At 43.7% G+C, this 22,955-nt stretch overlaps 2 protein-coding genes across 4 annotated transcripts in view; both read left to right on the forward strand.

Moving 5' to 3' along the window:
* myom1a (myomesin 1a (skelemin)) overlaps positions 1-20,612 on the forward strand; it is a 35,597-nt gene extending 14,985 nt beyond the window's left edge. The window contains exons 17-37 of one of the 2 annotated variants that reach the window (XM_072688119.1): positions 3,492-3,688; positions 4,039-4,165; positions 5,490-5,665; positions 5,864-5,978; positions 6,117-6,273; positions 6,648-6,754; positions 8,329-8,373; positions 8,472-8,608; positions 8,718-8,862; positions 10,127-10,186; positions 10,295-10,362; positions 10,492-10,617; positions 11,724-11,801; positions 12,055-12,142; positions 12,236-12,274; positions 13,999-14,104; positions 15,372-15,535; positions 15,747-15,783; positions 16,677-16,699; positions 17,056-17,111; positions 18,924-20,612. In XM_072688119.1, coding sequence (XP_072544220.1) covers positions 3,492-3,688; positions 4,039-4,165; positions 5,490-5,665; positions 5,864-5,978; positions 6,117-6,273; positions 6,648-6,754; positions 8,329-8,373; positions 8,472-8,608; positions 8,718-8,862; positions 10,127-10,186; positions 10,295-10,362; positions 10,492-10,617; positions 11,724-11,801; positions 12,055-12,142; positions 12,236-12,274; positions 13,999-14,104; positions 15,372-15,535; positions 15,747-15,783; positions 16,677-16,699; positions 17,056-17,111; positions 18,924-19,184 — 2,312 coding nt within the window. In that variant the 3' untranslated portion in view covers positions 19,185-20,612. The remainder of the gene's footprint in view (positions 1-3,491; positions 3,689-4,038; positions 4,166-5,489; positions 5,666-5,863; positions 5,979-6,116; positions 6,274-6,647; positions 6,755-8,328; positions 8,374-8,471; positions 8,609-8,717; positions 8,863-10,126; positions 10,187-10,294; positions 10,363-10,491; positions 10,618-11,723; positions 11,802-12,054; positions 12,143-12,235; positions 12,275-13,998; positions 14,105-15,371; positions 15,536-15,746; positions 15,784-16,676; positions 16,700-17,055; positions 17,112-18,923) is intronic. The other variant, XM_072688120.1, reaches the window with a different exon arrangement.
* A 1,196-nt stretch (positions 20,613-21,808) lies between these two features.
* lpin2 (lipin 2) overlaps positions 21,809-22,955 on the forward strand; it is a 31,725-nt gene continuing 30,578 nt past the window's right edge. Inside the window, exon 1 of one of the 2 annotated variants that reach the window (XM_072688122.1) lies at positions 21,809-22,197. The gene's annotated coding sequence lies outside the window, so the exon portion shown is untranslated. Of the gene's footprint in view, positions 22,198-22,330; positions 22,433-22,955 lie in introns of those variants that run through there. The other variant, XM_072688123.1, reaches the window with a different exon arrangement.

A 22,955-nucleotide genomic window follows, 5' to 3' on the forward strand; every position in this document is an offset into this window, starting at 1 on the left:
ATTAGGACATATGACTAATATATGATATATTTATATATTTATACTGTTATAATCTGAATGGTAAGTAGTAGTAAATCAGGGTATCGTTTTTGTATTTAATTTTATTTAATTTATTATGTGTAATATTTTGGTGTGGGGTTCTGAGTAATACATTCAGTATAGTACATGTTTCTCATTTGATCGATTTTAAAGGGCCCACGTCCCATCATTTTTGCATCTAGGTCCATTTAGCGCAAATGTGTGGTTCTACTAACCAAGACCATCCTAATTCTTCATTCATTTTTATACAACTGTTTTCCATTTTCCAGCATCCGTTTTTGTTACTGTCTCTTTAAGACTGACTTATAGCTCTGTTCTGATTGGCTGCCCCGTACTGCACAGCATTCAAAAGGCTGATCCGAACCGAAACACTCCTTATAGCTTCAGCTCGAATTGGCGGGGTCAAATTGTTGTAGACTAATGTTATAGGTGGTCAAGGCCTCTTGACCTCTTGACCTTGACCTTTTTTCTATATGTAAATGCACTGGATTTTGTGACCTCACAAACTTGCTGTAGTCAAAATGGCCTGTTTTGCAGTTTTTTGCAATGTAGTTTCCTTATATGGGGTGTACGGACCATGAAGTGGACTGTGTGTTTCCACGTTTGCAGTGAAACACTGCTTGTTGTTAAGCTGCCCTTTCCTCCAGTTTTCACTGTCACCTCACAGCACTTCACTCTTCATGCCCCCATCATTCCAAGACCCTGCCGATTGCCTCTCGGTACAGCCTAACCAGCCCAGTTTACGGTGCCCTCTTGAAAGCATCTTCACGTATTTAAAACCCAGAGCCAAATGATGCTGTTTGCGCTTTGTGCATGTTCCTCAGTGGATGTGCAGCATGGGCACAGCTTGGGACTTGCTTGCATGCGTTCTAACTTCATCTGACCACGCCTCATTCACCTCTAAACCCTGTCCGTCATGAAACCTGCCTAGCTCACACAGGCCTTAAAAAGAAAAAGGAACCAAACCAGCCATGACATTGCCTGGGTAAGGGCAACGGTACTAACCTGCCTCGAGTTCAGGATGGAATGGTCCATCAAAGCCAGATAACGTCTGTGAGGGTTTGGCTTTATTGTCTTTGCGTAACGCAGTTTGCCTGTGTCCATGCTGTGTGTCTCTTGCTGTGTTTCATGAATGACTCCAGGGCATGGGGCATGTGTCCTTGCTTCACCGGGCTGAAGGGTAAAGTGCGAGTGGGAGAGGGTCCAGACCTGCCCCAGAGGGTTGGCAGGTACAGCACAGTGAGTAGGTCAGTGTATGGGATTGTCATACGATATGTCTCTGATTTGCATCTCTGGGAACTGATTTTAAAGGTGCCATAGAATACATGTATTCAGGATACCCTCTGACTGGGCTCTAGACCTAAACCAGCTGTTTTGCCTCATGGTGGGATTAGGATGAGCTCTGCTCTGATGGCTTACACAAAGCCAACACATATAGCCTAAATGTTAGCATTGTCATGACCATGTTTTAGCAATGGTAACCAGCCTTTGTAATTAATTCTGCCAGCAGCAATCTTCCTGGATAGGGCCGCTATCCTGTCGGCTATATGGAATTCGGCTATGCCCGGATTAGCTTTTAGCCTAGCATGGATACTCAATCGTTTTACAGCTGTTTTGGGAGGGCAGGATTTATGTGAATGATTATCTTCTTATTTAACTATGCTAACCGTTTCTAGGGCACCTTTAAGCCAAGCTGAATTCAGCTCCTAATCATTTCAAAATTGCTGATCAGTTTGTTTACTGATCAACAATAGATATTCAATTTAATCACTGATTCTCGACAAAATGTCTGAATGTCTGCATATTTGAATGGCATGAGATTTTAAAAAATGTTTAGTGCACTTTCTTGCTTGAATGCCTAACCACCTGTTGTACCATCAGTTTCACTGATGTAGCAAAGCTGAATTAATTGATCATGCTTATGACGGGCAATTCTTGTGTCCAGTAAAACCATGAGTTTTTAGAATGCATTGATTTGACCTTTCTGAACTGTTTGGTTAGCATGAGCAGAGGGTTTGGCAACAACAACAACAGCATCATGTTGGTTTCATTGTATTGTTTTCTGCATTCTACATAAAATTAGGTGAACAAAGTTTTTTTGATTAGGATTATCCTATAGGATATAGGATTACAGTTATTGTCATGATATTTAATACTGTATACTTGGGTTGTATTGACGCTGATGCTGACACTTGTATTGGCATCGGCATAGTACCAGCATCAGCAATAAACGAACCGAACCGAACCGAACCTAACTGAAACTGAACCTGGGACTGGGGGTTGAGCTGGGGGACCAGCTACTGATCAAGAACAGCTAGGCCGACCAAACCTGGAACCGCAGCGTGCTGCCGTGAGCGTGGGTCGCCTAGCTGAGACGTGGGTTGCCAGTAAATCCTGGCCGTGAGTAAGCGATTGGCGCGGTGACCTGCTCCTGAACGTGGAAGCCGAGCTGAAGCTGACCTTAACACACCGCTAGTCATACGGGGAACCTCTCGGGTGACCTCAAGGTTCCAAACGATACAATTCTCGGCACCGAATGGCGGTGTCGAGGCTTCTTAAATACCCCCAATCCCAGGTGTAACTCATGAACTAAATCAACCTGAATCGACACAATAAACCAAACATGAACACAAACGAGGAGGAAGTTCTTATTTGGGCCTTTGGGCGACGGCTCGGAATCGCCCCGGGGGAGGGCACGATACAGAGGGGCTGACAATTTGCAGCACTTTTTGTTTCCATGTAGTGTTTTTGAAAGTTGAGTTCAGCAGCTTGGTTTTACACAGACGTGAACCTGAATGGCAGATAAAAATCTGGTATCGGAAGGGAAAAAAGTGGTATTGATGCCTTCCTACTTATACCTATATATTATGTCAATATTAAAACAAATAGTACTAACAGGAATAACGAAAATGTCTAACATGCAGTGTTTATGTTTCTGGATTTAGCGTTCATATCAAAAGAGGATGAAAGCTTGTTAAAAAATGATCTGTCAAACCACAGTAGTACAACTACTGGACCCATGTTGTTGTGAGCCACGTTAGCATGTTCCTTTAAGCACTACTGGTACATCCTTTACCATGATACACTTTCCTCTTCACAAGAGGTGGCATATCTGTATGGACAGGTCTCTGTATCTGGCTGATATCAGCAGAATGTGCTGGACTGGATGTTTAAGTTGGATGTTGGATGTCTTTCTTTGGGGTAATCAAGTGAGTCAAGAGTAGTTTGAGCGTTTGTTACAGAAAGCCTCGGCCTTCAATAAGAGTCTCAAGGGCAGATGTGTCCTTCTTGTCGCTCTGCCTGGTTCCTGTGCACCTCTTTAGTAGTTTTCAGTAAAGAGAAATTGGCATGGAGTGATACTGAAGGTTACTGGTGTTGAAAAAGTTAGAAGGGATGCTTCACACCTGTTAGTTTGGGTAGCAAGGTGTTAATCTGATCTGTTCACTGTCCAGAGGTCCCCTCACCTCCCTCCGCTGTCACCCTGCTGGAGCGGGTGCGTGACTACATGGTGGTGGGCTGGCAGGCTCCTGCTAAGACAGGGGGAGCCGACATCAGGGGGTACTACCTGGACTACAGGACCGTTCAAGGAAATGTCAAGAGCAAGTGGCATGAGATTAACCTGAAGGCAGTCACTACCACTTCTTATAAGGTGTGTATTCTGATCTTTCACATTCAGAAATCTTGTGGGGTAGAATGTGACGATGTTGAGTTTGACAGGACATCCACTGAACATTTTGTGATAAAATGGCTAATGCCTTTTTATGCTAACAAACGATGTGGTACAAAATGGTATGTTCACAGATATTTCGGTAGTTTTCGCATGTGAAAAACTGTTAACTAAGATTTTAAGTTGGAACAGTGTTGAAATATTGAGCTTGACAAGCTCGATCTGAAAGTGTTCCAGTGGCCAGTAAAAAGACCATACTATGGGTGATCAATAGAATGTGCCTAATATCACGTTTGCACTTGTATGTCCCTATGTATGTCATTTTCTACCAGGTGGAGAACTTGAAGGAGAACAAATTCTACCAGTTCCAGGTTCGTGCCATCAACCAGACTGGTATTAGCGAGGGCTCTGTCCCCAACGCTCCCTTTGAATGTAAAGAGTGGACCGTGGCCGTGCCAGGTAAAAAGCTCTTAGAAACACACCCTGTGTCCATGTAAATAACGTGCAGTCATTTACCATTCTTGAAATAAAAATAAATGCTAACCGTTTCCCATTAGATTACATTAGCCACATTAGCATCTTTATTTTAAGGCACTGGTTCCCAACCCTTGTTCCTGAAGTACCCTCCAGTCCTGCATATTTTAGTGTGTATTTTTCCTGCTGTCACAGGCCTACTTCAGCATCAGGAAGGGCTTGCTAATGAGCTAATTAGTTGGATCGAGTTGTGAGCAGGGAAAACACTAAAATGTGCAGAGCGGCAGGTACTTCAGGCCAGGGTATGTAGTTGAGAATTTCTGCTGTATGGAAGGGCAGCAGGTACTTCAGGTTCTGGTAGTTGGGAATTATTGCTTTATGGAAGGGCAGCAGGTACTTCAGGTTCTGGTAGTTGGGAATTATTGCTTTATGGAAGGGCAGCAGGTACTTCAGGTTCTGGTAGTTGTGAATTTCTGCTTTATGGAAGGGCAGCAGGTACTTCAGGCCCTGGTAGTTGGGAATTTCTGCTTTATGGAAGGGCAGCAGGTACTTCAGGCCCTGGTAGTTGGGAATTACTGCTTTATGGAAGGGCAGCAGGTACTTCAGGTTCTGGTAGTTGGGAATTACTGCTTTATGGAAGGGTGGCAGGCACTTCAGGCCCTGGAAGTTGGAAATTACTGCTTTGTGGAAGGGCAGCAGGTACTTCGGGTTCTGGTAGTTGGAAATTACTGCTTTGTGGAATGGCGGCAGGTACTTCAGGTTCTGGTAGTTGGGAATTACTGCTTTATGGAAGGGTGGCAGGCACTTCAGGCCCTGGTAGTTGGAAATTACTGCTTTGTGGAATGGCGGCAGGTACTTCAGGTTCTGGTAGTTGGGAATTACTGCTTTATGGAAGGGTGGTAGGTAATTCAGGCCCTGGTAGTTGGGAATTACTGCTTTATGGAAGGGTGGCAGGTACTTCAGGGCCTGGTAGTTGGTAATTACTCGTTTATAGAAGGGCGGCAGGTACTTCAGGTTCTGGTAGTTGTGAATTATTGCTTTGTGGAATGGCGGCAGGTGCTTCAGGTTCTGGTAGTTGGAAATTACTGCTTTGTGGAAGGGCGGCAGGTACTTGAGGTCCTGGTAGTTGGGAATTACTGCTTTATGGATGGGTGGCAGGTACTTGGCAGGCCCTGGTATTTGGAAAATACTGGTAGTTGAGAGATTGGCACTTGTTTTAACATAAGTACTTTTTCCATTAATCATTTAGCCCCCCCTTGCATGCAGTGATGGTTTCCTGTTGTGTTTCTGTTTTGGCTGGGTAACACAGGACCTTCTCATGGCCTCCACGTGCTGGAGGTGCGGAATGACTCCATGGTGCTGCTGTGGGAGCCGCCCACGTTCAATGGCCGCAGTTCTGTCACTGGGTACTACGTGGACATCAAAGAAGGGAAAGGCAAATGGAGAGGTGTTCAGGAAAGATCCACCAAGAATACATATATGAAGGTTAGTTAAATGCATCTGGTTTTGTCTAAGACATCTAAGGAAATGTGAGATGAAACATCATGTTCATGAAATTTCATCTTCAGCTCCTGTGGTTGATGATGGCATTGCTAATAAAGAAGTGGGAGCCTGTTGCAAGGAGGTTAAATCTGTTCCATTTGTGTATTAGTTATTAATATTAACAAACTCTTTGTGATTCAGATAACTGGGCTGAAGGAAGGTGCCTCCTACCAGCTGTGTGTATTTGCTAAGAACGTAGTCGGTGTTGGAGGACCATCGAAGCCCTTAGGCCCTGTTGTCGCCCAGACCCGGCCAGGTGGGTAGCCAGACATAGGCACACTCAGACACTCAGACACTCAGAAGTCCTCTGCATTTCCCACCACTGTTCTAGTGGTTTCGGCTGCTAACAGGAGTGTCTTTCTGATGGCATTTCCATGTCTTGGTCTTTCCTCAGGCACTAATGAGATTGTGGTGGACGTGGATGACAACGGTGTGATCTCCATGATCTTTGAGTGCTCAGAGATGGCTGAAGGTTCTCAGTTTGTGTGGTCTAAGAACTACAAGGCCCTCACCGATACCTCTCGCCTCAGCATCGAGACAGTCGGGGGAAAGTAAGTTTGCCAATCACAGCCGTTGATTATATAATGCAGTTTGTGATCCATCCGACCTGTCATTTGTTCACAAGGTCCACGGTTCCTTTGTTGGTCACATGGCAGCGTTAGGTGTTAAGCGTTTATATGAGCACTTTGGGGGGGACTTGACAATGCTGTGTGGGCGCTGGTGTGAAGATAAGTGGCGGCAAGCTGTCATGCTGGCTAGAGGAGGTATGTGCCAGGCTTCGCTCTGCCAGATGTGATGTAAGAGCAGAGACAGTTGGGAAGTGGGCAGAAAACTAGGATGAAAGTTTGAGAACTGCAAATAAAAATACTTCCAAAGCAATGAAGTGAGAAAGTAATTGGAGTCGCTCACATGAATCTGTCATTAGATCCAGAGCCATCTTCAATGACCCCTCCCTGGAGGACCTGGGCACCTACTCCTGTGTGGTCACCAACACTGATGGAGTTTCTGCCAGCTACACTCTGACAGAGGAAGGTGAGTCACTTTCCTCTGCTCTCTGGCCGACGCCAATGATATTCTGATCTCTGTTTTGATTTGTGTGTCAGTGACGTCCTTGTCTCGAGAAAAAGCACTGGCTGAGTCCTTCTCAGATAATTGTCTGCCATGCCGTGTCTTTTTATCTTTTTTATTATTAATTCTGCATAGGTCAATGTCACAAAGACCACTGAAGTCATGCGTCATTTTGTAGTCTGCGTCAGGCGCATATTAGGAACTCTGAGAGGATTTTCGAGAATTTTCTCTGCAAGATTTTCTCCTTTTGCCCCTTGATTCTCTGAATTTTAAGGAAATGTGAATTTTACTACATCCATGCTACTAGCAGGCTAACCTTGCATTCACACTAGCAGGCAACAAGTCGCTTACATCGCCCCAGTTTTTTTCTTGTGGTGTGTTGGAAGCCACTCGCATTGTCGTGGGTGGACATGTAAAAGGCCCAGCTTTTTAAAATGATAATTTAATATGTATTTTTACCTGTATATGTGCCCAGATGTAGAAGTAGGGCTCATGAGCCTCTCATCCATGTTCAGCACCACACTGTTGACAATAGGAACAAAATGCCAGTAGGAACAAAAAGCAAAAAGCTCAGGGAGCAGAAGCCAGAGACCTCCCTGTGTCTCTGATAGGTCTGAAGAATTTGTTCAAATTCAATCGTTTAGAATTTCACTTCACCGCATCAGAAATGATGTGCATAAAGTTGAGAAAATCTTAACTCAATTTGTTGCTTGCCGCTAAAAACTCCCATAGGAAATGACTGCTCACCTGCTAGTGCGAATGCACGGTAACACTTCCTGGCATTGAAATTGAAAAGCATTACAGCGGCTCCAGCTTACAAAAACATTAAATAGCAGTTTTACTTTAATAGAACCGCTTCAGAATCATGTATATGATACACTGACTTGAAATAGGGAGAATGGCATCTCTGTCATAGCTACCACATACGTAACACTGAGTAACCCGAGTCATATCTGTGTAACGTCCTGTAATAGTACTCTACTACTTTTTACTTTCTCCATCCTACAGCTTGTCAACAAATGCATGTGTACAGCTGTCCATTTGTATTCACAACAGAGGTGTAAAGGTAAATAATTAAACCTGTAGAAGGAGCCCAAGAGTAAAAATATATCAAAATATATAATAAATCCCGATTCTCACATAATACAGCTCTAACCAGCCTCATTTGATAATGCTTGCTGGCTTCTTTGGGGTATTTTGTTGGGTTGCCAGACTTATGGTGTCAGTTCAGTGCATAGTGGTGTTAGATTACATTAGCAACATTGATATTTCAACATGTTAACAACATCGTAATTCAGGGAATCCACTGACATTGGTTAGAAAACTGTATATGATGCAAAGTAGTAGTAGTAGTAGGTGGTTCCTACAGAATACGGAATGAAAACAAGACTGCAGTGGTTTATATGCTGTATTTTCTGTATTTTCCGAGGCTGACTGAGCATAAAAGACATATTAGTGCATATTATTCTAAGGAATTCAGTCTGTTTCAGCGTGAGTCGTACACTGCCAATGGAACTGATGCTTTTCTCCTTTTGCAGGTCTGATGCGCTTGTTGGAAATTAGCCATGAACATCAGTTCCCCAGTATGTATCCACCAAGGGCAGTAGCGCCATAGAATTCCATGTGATTAATGAATTCATTTTCCTGCAGCTGTGCTGAATGTATAATTTCTGCCTGACAGTTATTCCCTTCAAGTCCGACATGGCCATCGAGCTTCAGGAGAAAGGACGCGTGCGTTTCTGGGCTGAAGTCGGCAAGTTTACAAACAATTGCCAAGTGGAGTACGTCTTCAATGACAACATTGTCACTCAAGGAAAGGTATAGCCGCCCGTCACGCACACAATTGCATGTGAACTCTGGGAGTTTTTCTCGCACATAGACACACTCTTACACTCAGTTTTTTTTTTACTGTGTTTGTATTCATCAGAAATATACAATGAACTTTGACAAGAACACCGGCATTATCGAGATGTTCATGGACTCTCTGGAAGTCACTGATGAAGGAACCTTTACTTTTAACCTTGTCGATGGCAAAGCAACTGGTCGCACCAGCTTGGTACTAATTGGAAAAGGTACAGTAAACACCATGAACCATCACCCTCTGCTCTCCTTGTTGTAACTGTGAATGTCCTCCAGAGGGCAGGATAAGATCAGAAGAAACCCAGCAGCCTCTGCAGGAGCCTGGTTTGGGACTGCTGTTAGTATTTTATATGTTTATATGATGATGGTCATGGTGCTCCAAGACAGCTTTGTTTAATACTCTGTCCTGCTTAATGTAGAAGGTTGAGCTCCAAGATTACTTATAAGAGTAGATTCAGAGTGAGCCACGAAAAGTATTTCAGGAAGTTTACTTTATTTTCAGCACCTGCTGTTTATAAACAATTTGACCCAAATTTACCCAGAAATGGGGGTAATTGCAACAGATTGAGGGGCTAGTCTGCAAGCACAGTTCAATAATTCAATATGATTCTACGCTGTTTCAGCCAAACAAGCTTTCCAACCTAATCTAATATATTGTCATGGCATTTATAGTACATCTCCGATTCATCTCTGGATAAGACATTTAAAATATTTGTTGAATTTGGTCAATTAACCCACCCGTTTGTAGCTCCCCCTAGCACTAGCAGTGCCCCATAAACTGGGAGGATAGGGTCTCGTCTGATACATCCAAAGCCAGCCACTGCCTCTTTTAGAACTGCTGCTGATGCTGATCATTCGCCAGCCAACAGACTTTGCCAGCCAAACTCACTTAAGAGTGATGAGGGAAGAGACAGCGCCATCTGCCCACTCGGAGGGAACATGGCCAATTGTGCTCTCTCTGACTCCGGTCGCTGATGGCAAAGCAGCATGGCTCGGGATTCGTGAACTCGCGACCCCCTGGGTAGCTATAGTGGCAGTGCAGTTAACCTTTTTTTTATTAGGATATGGAATATGGGGAAATGCAGGGAGTAGTCGGACTTCTCTCCCTTGGTTGTAATACTGTGTTAAAATGAATCCCATAGTGTGGAGGCTGGCCCTCGCTGTGAGTTATGTAGATGCTTCAAATCAGAGGGAGATTCTAAATTTTGCTGTGTGAATTATATGATTCATGTTTCATAACTTGGTAGGATGAATAATATCAGGATGAATCTGGAGAAGTATCTGTCTAGCTTCAGTCAACCCTCACAGAGAAGATGACAGGAAGCCTGTTCCACCTGCATCTGTTCTATTAAATCAAATAAATCCGTCATGTATCATTTCACCCTGGGTTAGTTTGAACATTCCCTACATGGTCTTCAAGGGGCAGCTACTGAAGCGGCAGTTTCTGAGCTCCCATCTGATGTTTTGTTTTTGCAGAATTTGCTGAGCTTCAGAAGAAGTCTGAGTTTGAGAGAGCTGAGTGGGTCAGGAAACAAGGTAAGCACAAGCAGAGGCCCGATGTCTGATGAACAGCATGTCGAAACGATATCCTTGACAATATCCACAATAATATATGTGCCGTGGCCTTTCTGTTCTCCCACACAGGTCCTCACTTTGTGGAGTACCTCAGTTTCGAAGTCACACCAGAATGTGACGTGTATCTGAAATGCAAGGTCAGGAGGGAATGTTGAGTGAAGCCTAATAGATTTTTCTCACCATCCCTGGGTCAAACTGATTGATATTTGATCTCTCTCTACCTCTCTCTCTCTCTCTGCCCCTTCCTCCACTCTGTCCCTCCGCAGGTAGGGAATATCAAAGCTGAGACTGAGATAACCTGGTTTAAGGATGGAATTGAGATTGAGGAAGGCGATGAGGATGCTCAAAAGATTGGCATCGCCGGAGGAGTGCTATCCTTCAACATTGGCAAGGTGAGGCAGCTGTGGGGAGGCCTTTTGGGATGTGAAGGGAATCCACAAAAAGCTTGGCTTGCTTGGCTATGCTAAAGGTTACTCTCCCTCTCTGTCACACAATGACCTAGAGCAGCTGTACTTTCCCTTATATCAATGTTCATTCATAAATTATTGATTTTTCTGCTACTGTCATTTTTTTCACTGTGTTTTAGGGTGTCTGATGCATTTCCTTTCCTAGTATGTACTTTGTAATGATCAATATTTATCTCCATATGTTTTAAATTAGGGGTGTAACAATTCTCAAAAATCATAAATACATCTAATACCACTACCTGCTAGTGAGCTATTACACCATGTGAGAGACTGGGGTTCGATTCCTGGGCTGGGTGACTATGCTGCGCTACACCAATAAGAGTCCTTGGGCAAGACTACTAACACTAAATTGGCCCACCCTTTGTAATATGAGTAACCCTGGAAGTCGTTCAGGATAAGAGCATCAGCTAAATGCCATAAATGTAAATGGGCTTTTCCTCCCTGCGTTTGGCAGTATGACGATATTCTATTCTTAAGTGATAAATTCTGTTATCGTGATGAACAGCACGTGGAAACACTATATAAAGCCAAGTGAAGTCGCCGAAACATTCTGCTCTTCTGAAATATGATCAAATATGGGTTTTAAATAGTCCAAATCTTAACTTGTGTCCAGTGTTGGTTGTTTGTGTAGGCCGTTATCTGTCCATACTGAAATAATTAAGCTATCACTAATATTCAGTATTACAGTGGGTAATTCTGTTCTACCTTTTGCATATTGAATTTAAAGGGTTGTACTCAGCGATATGACCCGTATTGTACATTGTTACACTCCTATATTGTAAATATATGGAGTATTTATACATGAACCTTAGATAAGAAGGCCTAACACCTGAAATCCATTCACATTAAAAACATGTCCTCCATCCTTCGTCACATCAGTGTAGTTTGGCATCTAGTGACTAGTCTAGAGTCCCGCCTTGTTAATGAAGGAGCTTAGTGAGGTTACTGCATGAAAGACAGGGAAAATGCATGCCCCATGCTACTCCTGCAGAGGGCGCTGGCACTAACTGCAATATCTGTCTAATTCACAGCTTGTTATTAAGAACGAAAAAGAAGAAAAAAAGAAACCTGCTAAAGCTGCCGCAGAAGAAACCCCAAGAAAGCCAAAAGTCTGGAGCTTTTCCCTTTTATTAAGTTGTCGCCGAGTCCCTTTGTTCCATGTTCTTTTATCTGTGTCGCTGTCTTCCTCCGTTCTTCTGGTGTCCCTGTTTACCTGCAGCATCCTCCGCAGGAGAAAAGCTTGCCTTTTCGGATTCTTCTTTTCATTCCTGTTTGATTCGTTCAAAACTGATCTGTCATATCTGTTCCGCACTGCGACCAGCGTCTTTCCCTAACGCCCCCTAACGCCTATTCTCCACACAGCTTTCCAAGAAGGATGCAGGTGTCTATGAGGTCAAACTGAAGGATGAGAGAGGAAAGGATAAGACTTTGCTGGATCTGACAGAAGCAGGTAGGGAGCTGCTATGAGTATGAATCTGTCAGGTGATGAATGCTGTAGCCAGTCTGGTTTACTGAAACGCATTCTCTTGATTCCTCCCAACAGGTTATCAGGCCGTGCTGAATGAGATGTTCAGGGTTATAGGTGAGCTTCTGTGTTTTTACTTCCAGGGATGCACTGATGTTGGAATTGTGAGCTCATGCCGATATCCAATACATTTCAAGTTTAGACGTTTGTAGAAACCCCTTCTCCCCTAAAAAAAAAACAAAAAAAACTGGGCAGTGGTGGCTCAGCGGTTAGAGCGCCGGGATATCGATAACAGGGTTGTGGGTTTGATTCCCGGGCTCGGCAAGCTGCCACTGTTGGGCCCTTGAGCAAGGCCCTTTACCCTCTCTGGAGTGGGTGAGTTAGGGATGAGGTGGGGTGGTGATCATCCATCTACACTAACAACCTAACCTCACTAACGCTCTTGTTGCTGAATGCAATCAAATCCTCAAGGTAATACTCCAAAGTCAAGTACAAAGCCTTCCCTGGACAGTAGAGCCCAGAGTTTTTAATTCGTTTGATTTCGGGAGAAGCGATGAATGACTAGGTGTCCCAATACTTTTGTCCCTATAGTATATCTGCCTGTACTGGTATGTAAACATGTATCAAATTATAAACACTAAGCAAGTAGGCCTCCATATAATACTGAAAGGGGTTCTTTGACTCAACAGGGTTTTCCACCAATGTGAGGAACCCTTTAATTAGGCAAAGAACCACTTAAGCATCCATGCGGAACACTTTTTGATGCTATATAGAACCATCTTTCAAAGGGTTCTCTGCATACATACAAAATGTTTTCCATCATAGAGAAGGAGCAACCATTTATTCACCATTTATTAAGTTTAACAAACAAGAGTTTCTAAGTTTCTGTCTTGGTTCTATATAGAGTAGTTGCGTTTTGAAGAACCCTTTTTTGTAAGAGTGTAGAAATTTGGGACTACACTGTCAGCAAAATCAGGTTCTATGTATAGTACTTCAGTGTTACAGGTGTTTGACCTGCAACACCATTTTGTTTTTAGCATTTTACTATTACTAAAAGCATTTTTACGCCAAATAGTCCTGTAATCAGGCAAAGAACCATGACACGGTTCTATGTAGAGCTATCGCTGATGAAGAACCTTGGAAGAACTGGAAATTGGGGGGACTCTCTATACACATCTAATATCTGTATAGTGCTGAAAGTGGATTCTGAACCATTTAGAGCATGATTTCTATGACAAATGTCAGAAAATGTGTTGTACTCTTTGTAAAGTCCACATTTCATGTAATGCTGGGAAAACAAGCAGTTATTGTAAACCTAGAAGTGTCCTCTGTGGAGTTAACTTGCTTTCGTAAGTTTTTCTTTCAGTCTCCAGCAGTATTTATAATTTTTTTGTACTTCGTTACTTGACACCTCTGGTTATGAGGGTGAAGAAGTAGATGTAGGTCTACATCTAGAGGTTAAGGGTTCTTTGAGTTCATTGAGCTATTGTTCTATGTAGAAGCATTGCTTTCGGTGAAGAAATTAGGACTATTCACTCTATTCACGGCTAAAATAGGTTGTATATCATACTGAAAAACGTTCTTTGATTAGTAACAATAGTGGAGCCATTCTGGTGCTATATAGAACCACCATGTATAAGGTTCTTTGCAGAGCCATATACGACAGATATACGACAGTTCAATAAATACATCATCAGATATCAGTCTGAAATATCAGTCTAATCTGAACAGCTGCCCAATGCTGATCCCTTTTTTATTTATAATATGAATTATACTAATATACTAATTTGATTCCAGTATTGTGCTCGCTAATATTGCCATTCTGTTCTTCACCATCCTAGCCAACTCCTCCACCGAGCTGAAGGTTGAGAGCACAGAGCATGGCATCATCCTCTACACTAACGTTGTGTACCACACTGAGGAACTTCGTGTGGGCTGGCTTCACAAGTAGGTCCTTTCATTCTCACTATCGTACTTTTATTCCCGTCCCTTCGTGGAAACGTTGCCGTCGGGTTGCATAACTGACAGGTTTATTTTTAAGCTCAGTTCCAGCAACATCTGCTGACAGACAGTGCTTCGGTTCCAGCTGATGTACAATATGCTGGCGGTGGGTGCGTCTCTGTAAAGTCACTCTGGCACTCATCAAGAATTAAACATTTAACAGCACTGCAGATTGAACCAAGATGGTGGAACCGTAGTTAAAACAATACACCATGTTTTTCAGTTTTTCAATGTATTCGAGATTCGAAGAGGTAGCTGCAGTCATAGGTTTAGGCACCCTGGGCGTCACCCAAGTGATGTTTGGTTTGATTTTCTGGGTCTAAAGAAGTGAACAAACCTAAATATGGGATTTTTAGAGCATGATCTATATGAAAAAAATGACAAAAAATGTGTTGTACTCTTTGTAAAGTCCACATTTGATGTTTTGTTCGGAAAACAAGCAGTTATTGTAAACCTAGATGTGTCCCCTGTGGAGTTAACTTGCTTCCGTAAGTTCTCCAGCAGTATTTATTTATGTTTTATTAATCAAATAAAACAACCCTAAATCTCTTGGATGATTGTGCCAGCCCAGCAGGGGGAGCTAACACCTCGTATTTTTGAAGTTTAATGTGAAATTCTCTTAAAAAAGAAAACAGCGCACCGGCCAAAACAGACCTAAATACAGCGCAAAGCCGAAGCACGTTTTCTGTATTTAGGTCTGGTTTGGCCGACGTGGTGCTTCTTAAAGGGTATCTGACATGAAACTTTGTGAGGTGTTAGCTCCCCTGCTGGGCTGGCACGATCATGCAGAAGATTTAGGGTTGTTTTGCGCTCTCGTCTGGATGGAGATATTTGAGGAAAAAAATACGTCTGGAGACGAAGAGAAAAACCTTGTGTTGGTGTAATGGTTTAACTACGGTTCCACCATCTTGGTTCAATCTGCAGTGCTGTTAAATTCTTGATGAGTGCCAGAGTGACTTTACAGAGACGCATCCACCGGCAGCATATTGTACATCAGCTGGAACCGAAGCACTGTCTGTCAGCAGGTCTCCGTAACTCAATCTCTCACACACTGACGCAAACAGCAAAGCCACACAGGGCTCAATAGAAATTGTCTATGGAAATAAGTATGGAATAGTGATGGTAATAGCGAGGAGAAATTTAGATTGCATAGAGTATCTGTACATTCAACTTACAGCTTAAGATTCACAGCACTTGTTTGTGTCCATTCCAGGGATTCAAAGATCTCGCATTCAGACAGAGTGCAGTGTGGAGTAACAGGAGAGCAGCTGTGGCTGAAAATCAAGGAGCCCACAGACAAGGACAAGGGCAAATATGCCATCGACATCTTCGATGGCTCTGCGGGCGTCAAGAGGGTTCTTGACCTTAGCGGAAAAGGTAAGGCCTCAGATGTTTCAATCAGACTTCAACCGCCTCACTTTTATCTCCCTGTCTACAAACTTTAGGTACTTGATTGATGCTTGCTGTTTGTAATATTCTTGCCAGAACGTAATAAAATTATTGCTTCTTTTTGGAGTTTGGACATACGGCAAGACTTTGGGAAGTGTTGATAAGTTTCTTATCTGCTCTGTTCTGTTTGTTTTTGAAGTGTGGGAGGAGGCCTTTGCAGAGTTCCAGAGGCTGAAGTAAGTGCTTAAATATATACACACTGTACTTGGTATGGGTTTTCTAGAGTCAGCCACTGGAGTCGTTGAAGTTGACACCTCAACTTCACTTCAGTAATAATTTTAAGACAACATCAGCACTATGGATAAAGGAATATCACAGAATTTAGCCGATGAATGACAATTCATAGATTTTAGCATGTAATCATGCTAAAAATCATGACAAGGCTACAGTTACCAAATCTTAGAAGGTAGATTTACATAATGAAGTAGTTGTGCTCTCTGGGGCTCTCAGCCTTGGATGGTTGTGGCATCATCAGGGATTAAACTGGCAAGGCCAACACTTAGACTGTTGTGCCACCCGGGTCATTCAGATTCACATTCTCATATTCTCTCAGAGTCACTGGCCAGGAATAAAGACTCCCAGAGGTGTTGAAGTCGTGGAATTGGCTCTATTGGAAATCTCATAGTCTTCCTATTCTACTCATTTGTCACCACCGTCATAGCGAAAGCTCATAACTCTTGTTTGTTGGTAATTTATTGATGTGTTCATTTGTAATTACACCACCTGACAACACCAGCCCCCCTTTTGGATTATGTGACCAACAGATATGGCTAAAAGACCAACAGATATGGTCAAAACTGACTTCCCCTCTTTCTATAAATGAACCATTTCTGAGATACAAAGTTGTGTTATGACCGTGATGATGTATAGTGAATGTGTACAAACAGGCGAGCGCAAACATTTGCTTGTCCAGTGACTTCACAGTAACTCCTCAGTCTGTCCTTATGAACGGTCTGGGCTCAGACCTTTCCTGACTCTGCAGTGTGGAAGTAGACTGTATCACCTTGACAGGCTGTGATGCTATTTAAAGCCTCCACTAACACTGTGCTTATCTCTTTTCCTGCCTCAGGGCGGCAGCCATCGCAGAGAGAAGTAAGTGATTGTCTCTGCCGTCGTCGCTGTGTTCTTTCCTGAAAACAGCTTGTTCCGAAAGCATGTGGATGCTATTTTCAGCTATCTTTCCGTTCCATTTGCGCAGGATGCCTTTTGCTGCTGCTGATGCAGCACGGGATACATCTTCCTGTCTCTGTGTCTTGGAAATGCTTCTATCCATTAGTCTATTTATATATATATATATATATATATATATATATATATATATATATATATATATATATATATATATATCGAACTCAATTGTTATTTCTGAGTAAATAGCAACAGGGAGTAGGAGGAGCATGAAAGGCTGTCATATTACATTTTCACTAACTGCTTCATTTTTCTTACAGACCGGGCCCGTGTGGTGGGAGGCCTGCCAGATGTGGTCACTATCCAGGAGGGCAAGGTAATACATCTCCAACTACCTTAGATGGCAGGAGCCCTCATTATAACTGTCTGCCTGAACTGGAGAAAGTTTATTTCTTGCCTTTTTCAGCCTATTAGAAGTAAAAACAAGAACATATGATGGTATAGCACATTCTGCGCTTGGCTACGTTAACATGACCATTAGGCATCTGGGGCCCTATTTCAGCGATCTTTAGGTGAGCCGTCAACCAAGCACCGTGATTTAGGACGTGTCAGTGCGTCTTTGCTGTTATAACGACAGGAAAAGTATGCCTTGCGTATTTCAATGGCGCTAAACGGGGGTGTACGCGCAATGGGCACATGGCTGTGTTAACAATTCACTGCCAAGACAGCAATGAACGTCCGACTGTTGACGTCTGCCTAGGTTGTTTTAGTCAGTGCCGCACCTCCAGTGTTTTCTGTTGCCAAGACAGCAATACGTCAGAAATGTACCTGAACACACCTCATTTCGAGACCACCATACCCACCAGCGTAGATATATTCGCAGGCACTGTTGCTATTTAAACAATGCAGACGGAAGGCATGAAAATAGACTGTTGGTGGGGTGTAAGATGACAGTGAGCATCGCAACGCGCCCTTGCACAGGGCGTAAGATAGGGCCCATGGCACCATCTGTTTGGGCACAAATCTAATCCTAGCTACTATCCGTTTTGTTCCTAATCAGAACGGTCAGGTCGGAATTCATGTACTTTTTTTCACTGCACATTAACCTTCATTTAGTGTTAACATGGCAGAAAACATGGCAAAGCCAAAGCCATTATATTACACTGAGAGCTCTTTGCTGTCTTTGCGGCTACTTAGACACGCTGAATCTCTAACGACTTCCTGCTGCCTGCGTTGTTCAATAGATAGATTATGAAAATAGGAAAATCAAAAATGAACTAAATGTCTAAGGCCTTTGCACACCTGGTGTTTACATGCATCCCGAGTGACTGGATCTGCAAAGACACAATTGTTGGCAATTGATTGGCTTTTACATCTGGTGACTTGAATGCATCTCGGCTGACCACTTGTCAAATTTCGTGATGAGTTTCGCAAAGTGAAATTAATATAGCAAATGTCTGAAACCCAGAGTTGCATAAACAAAACACACACAATCTCTCAGCTGCTTATAAAGTAGAGTGCATTACACAAGTCATGAAAATACGTAGTCTACACTTAAATAGGGAGGTAAATGCCTTTATATGAGATAATGAGATAATTCACCATTTTGGTTAGAAGCCCTCAATTCCTGACTTACCTAGTGCACTATATAGGGAGTATGTAGCCAGTTGAGATTCAGCCAAACACTTCGGCCAAGGTGAAGTACCCAAGCAGCACGGGCAGGTGGTATACAGATGTTTGCTAGCTCTACTACACCGTTATCTTTCTACGTCCTGCAAAGTCTGTAATGTACCTGTGTAAGCTTACAGAAATGCTCAGGCTGAATAGACTAAAATAAAAAAAGCATGAACAAACAAAACCGGAGACAAAGACAGAAGTCCCTCTGTGGGACACTTGTATCGCTGACCATCCAATCACAGAGAGACATGTTAAAACCAAGGACCACTTTCCTGTGATAGGAAATAGCATGGAGCTTGAATTATTAGTGATTGCACCTAGCAAAGACCCTACCAACCACCTGGGATACCAAAACAACCACCCGGCAATACAGTAGCAACAACCTTAACACTTCAAGGTATATTACACATTACCTCATTAACTACAGGGACTTCTGTACAAACCGGTGGCTTTGAATTGTGGTTGCTGTTGCCTTTGCTTCACATTTTCTTCTCCCTTCACTCTTCTTCAGTCTTTGAACCTCACTGGCAACGTATGGGGTGACCCCGTTCCTGAAGTGAGCTGGACGAAGAATGAAAAGGTCCTGCTGCCCGATGAGCACTACACGCTGAAGTTCGAGCATGGCAAGTTCGCCAGCATGACCATTGCTGCCGTCACCACGACCGACTCGGGCAAGTACGCCCTGGTGGTGAAGAACAAGTATGGCACGGAGGCCGGCGAGTTCACCGTCAGCGTCTACATCCCAGAGGATGAGGCAGAGAAGAAAGACTAGAGGAAAATCAAGACTGGGGAGGAATGGAGATATATGACCAGTCCACATCCCACAGCATTTTACTCCAAAGCATGTTCAGCCACACAGAAACACTACAACCCAGTAATAAGAAGTAGGGACCTCTGATATAGTGGTTGGCTGATAATATTGGCTAATATTGGCAACCCACGGTTTTATTGAAATTGGTGTAAATATCAGCAATAATGCGTTGTGATAGGACACAGTCTTTAACAGTTATGCCATTGGAGAACCACTATATCACAGCAATACAGGTACAAGTTCGATCCTCAGTGATGCCCCAGGTATCTATGGCCTGGATCACTCAAAGCTAGCCAATGCCTCTTGTTTGCTGACATAACAGAGCTGGACAGTTCAGAGAACTCCAAGCACATTCAGCCGTTCAGTGATGTTGCATTAGCAGCTTTAGATGTCTCGAAAGAAGCATGTGCTAGCTTTCACCTGCCATTGTGTTGTAATAGGATCTAATTTTATAGAATCTCATTTTAGCTCCATAAAATCAGTATCGGTGTCTGCCACAAAACTTTGGTATCAGTCAGGCCCTGATAGGAAGTAGCGTCAATGAAATGATACGTATTCGGCCTGTTTACTGTTCAGACCAGCACAAGATGTTTAACTGTCCAATAAAACTCTCCAAGGCACCCTACACCCTTTAAAATCAAGGTTCTTTGAGCAATGCCATAGAAGAACCACTTCTTTAGACCTTTAAAAGGTTCTTAGGTTCTTAACACTCACACATTTTTACTGCAAACATGACAGTACTTCTACGGTATCCCTCAAATAACCATTTTAGGCCCCTTTATTTTGTAGGAGTGGAAGTACTCCCGCTTATGTAGCATTATGGAACATGGTGAACATGATTTGAATTCAAATGCTCTGATTGTTGCCTTACTTTCATTCATATAAACTGGGATTCTGTGGTGAAAACGTAGCTCATGTCTCTGCTGTTTTCCTTTTTCTCTGTTCATATTATTGCTGTTTCTCGTTTTAATAGAGATAATCGTTTAGCCTTAGGTTACCTTGTAAAACAGCTTAACCGAGAGAGGTCAAGAGGTCTGATCCATCTCTTTAACTATCAAATTCTGCCTCAAATGGTCCTTTATGTTAAAAAAAATGTATACATTTGGGCATGGTTTACGTTAAGTAGTTGGTTACAATGTAGTAGTGTAGAGTCATGTATCTCGCAGCTCAGAGCTGGAGTTTAGAAGTGAAACTAGTAGTGTATTAGGACTACATAGGACTCTGTGTGAGATTAAAGATTTTCTAGGTGTAGGTATCATGTCCATAGGCTGCTTGTTTATATGTGTGTTCAATGTTCATGGTCTAAAGTCACCCTGCGCTGGGCTCAACCTACATGCACGCTCAGCCTACATGCAGAGTGTTACGTGACAACAGACAATAAAGCCGTGCAATGCAAACAGTGTGTTTTCTTGTTCAGCAAGGTGGTGGGGTCTCTGTGGGCTAAACCTCAGGTCTTGCAGAGCTTCAAAAACACTCCGACTCGTCAATCAGCGGCCATGGGCTCCTCTAAGCAGTGGCCTAGCGCTGAAAACGTACATAACTGATGTCTACAAAGCAAGAGACAGCAATGACAGGAAGGTTTTCAGGCCATTTCGATTTTAACGATTTATACGTTGAGGTCTGGAGGTCCAAGAAAACTTTCCAAAAGAACTGATCAGACTCTGGAGTGGTGGTCCACTGTTCTACTGTGCAGAGACACCTGCACATACATGACCTTTGAGGAAGAGTCATCAGAAGAACACCACAAAGTTCAGCATCGGAGGTTTTCAAAGCAACGTCTAAACAAACCTGGTTCCCGTGGCCTGGTAAAGTTAATGTAGTACTTTTGGGCTGAAGAAAAGTGTGCTTGAATGAAAAAGGGTTCCGAATGTCAGGAAAATAACATCTCCGTGGGACATTTGAGTGGATCAGCAAACTAAGACGCTGACACTATGGCCCAGAGGGTCGCCAGTTCGAATCCTGGACCACGCTGCTTCACCATCAGCAGCCAGAGCCAGAGAGAGCACAACTGGCCATGCTCTCCCTGGGTGGGTAGATGGCACTCTCTCCCCTCATCACTCCCATTGTGATGCTCTGTCTATGCACTACATAGACAAAAGTATCGGGACACCTTCTCATTCACTGTTTCTTCTGATATCAAGGGTATTACTTCTCCCTTCAGTTGAAGTAACTGTCTCTACTGTCCAGGGAAGAAGGCTTTCTACTAGATTTTGAAGCACTGAGGATTTGATTGCATTCAGCGACAAGAACATTAGTGAGGTCAGTGAGGATGTTGGACGATCACCACCACCTTAGCTCCCCACCTCATCCCAAAACTATTGGATGTACGCTGTTCCGCTGCTCAGTGGTGCCAACAGGTTCATGTTGCTCTGCTCCAGAGAGTCCTATTCTATTGGCTATTATAGATCTCCACTGGGACTAGACAAGCTGTGAGATCTGCATCAGCAAGGGGTGCAACTTAAAGCAGCTGCAGCTGAATGCATTCTTTAGAAGGGGTGTCCACAAACATTTGGACACTGGTGTTCATCTCGCAACAGTCTTTCTCTCCTGTGCTTTCTCTGACTACCGTCATTCAGGTCTTGCGCTGTCAGCATGAACGCAGACCACTAGGAGAAGTTCAGTGGGCTGGTGGTCCCACAGCTGTGGATCACGTGAAGGGCCTTCACTGAGGCCACATCACATCACATCACATCAGCGCCCCAGCGCTGCGGACCGACAGACAGACCGACCTTTAGCTAGCCATGACAGGCTGAACACCCGTCCAGGCGCGGCGCGGTGTTGCGGTCCAGGCTGGGAGACGTAGGGCTTGAGCTTTTGACTCCCTGTCTCTCTTGACAGCGCAGGAATGAAAGAGTAACATCGGTGAGAGCGAGCTGAGCTGAGCCGAGCTGAGCCGAGCTGAGCCGAGCTGAAAGCGGAACCTCGACCGGCGACGGCGACAACCTCGACAGCTAGCTAACTGCCTGAAAACGAGGTAAATAGGGGTCGTGTGAACGAGGATTTCAGGTAAACGTAGGTTCCTCTGTCACACCGGAGCGATAAGGACCACCGCTGGCAGTCTGTGCTCCAGAGTCCGCTGACTGCGGCTCGGTGCTGGCGCTGGTTTAAATATAGCCAGCTAGCGCAAGCAAGCTAGCTAGCATAGTGAGCACGGCTCAGCTCAGCTCCGTTCAGCGGGACAACAACGGCTGGCGGGTGCTGCCGGGCTAGTAAGCAGAATTAGCTATGTAAAATATTACATGTATATTACAGCTAGAGTTACATTAAATACTGCACTATTTGCCAACCTGAAACACCTCTAAAATACCCCTAGCTACATAGCTATATGCTCTCTTGTTTATTTACGTTAGTCAGCTGATCCCGTTACCGTTGGCTAACTGCTATAGCTAGCTAGATAGCTAACGACGACGGCTGAGGTGAATTAGGATAGCTAGCTAGCCAGCGCTAACACGGACCGCTTCTTCTCGTTTGGCTCGTTTCTCGTTCGTTTTCTATTGATTCGTGTTATAATATCACTCTCTCTGTTAAATAACGACCACCCTCTGCTTCTGTGAGCAGTCTGGAGTGTGTAGGGGCTGAAGTTGTTGAACTGTCCGCTGCTCCCCTGCTGCCAACTCACCACTCCATCTGACCCGATGTGAGCGGCTGCTGGTCAACGCCAGCCGACATTGGGACAATTGTTAAGCCAGACTTTAAAAATATATAACACTGGCTTAAACTGAAATTTTCACT

The sequence above is a fragment of the Salminus brasiliensis genome, chromosome 9 (assembly GCF_030463535.1).
Source record: "Salminus brasiliensis chromosome 9, fSalBra1.hap2, whole genome shotgun sequence".
NCBI classification, from domain to species: domain Eukaryota; kingdom Metazoa; phylum Chordata; class Actinopteri; order Characiformes; family Bryconidae; genus Salminus; species Salminus brasiliensis.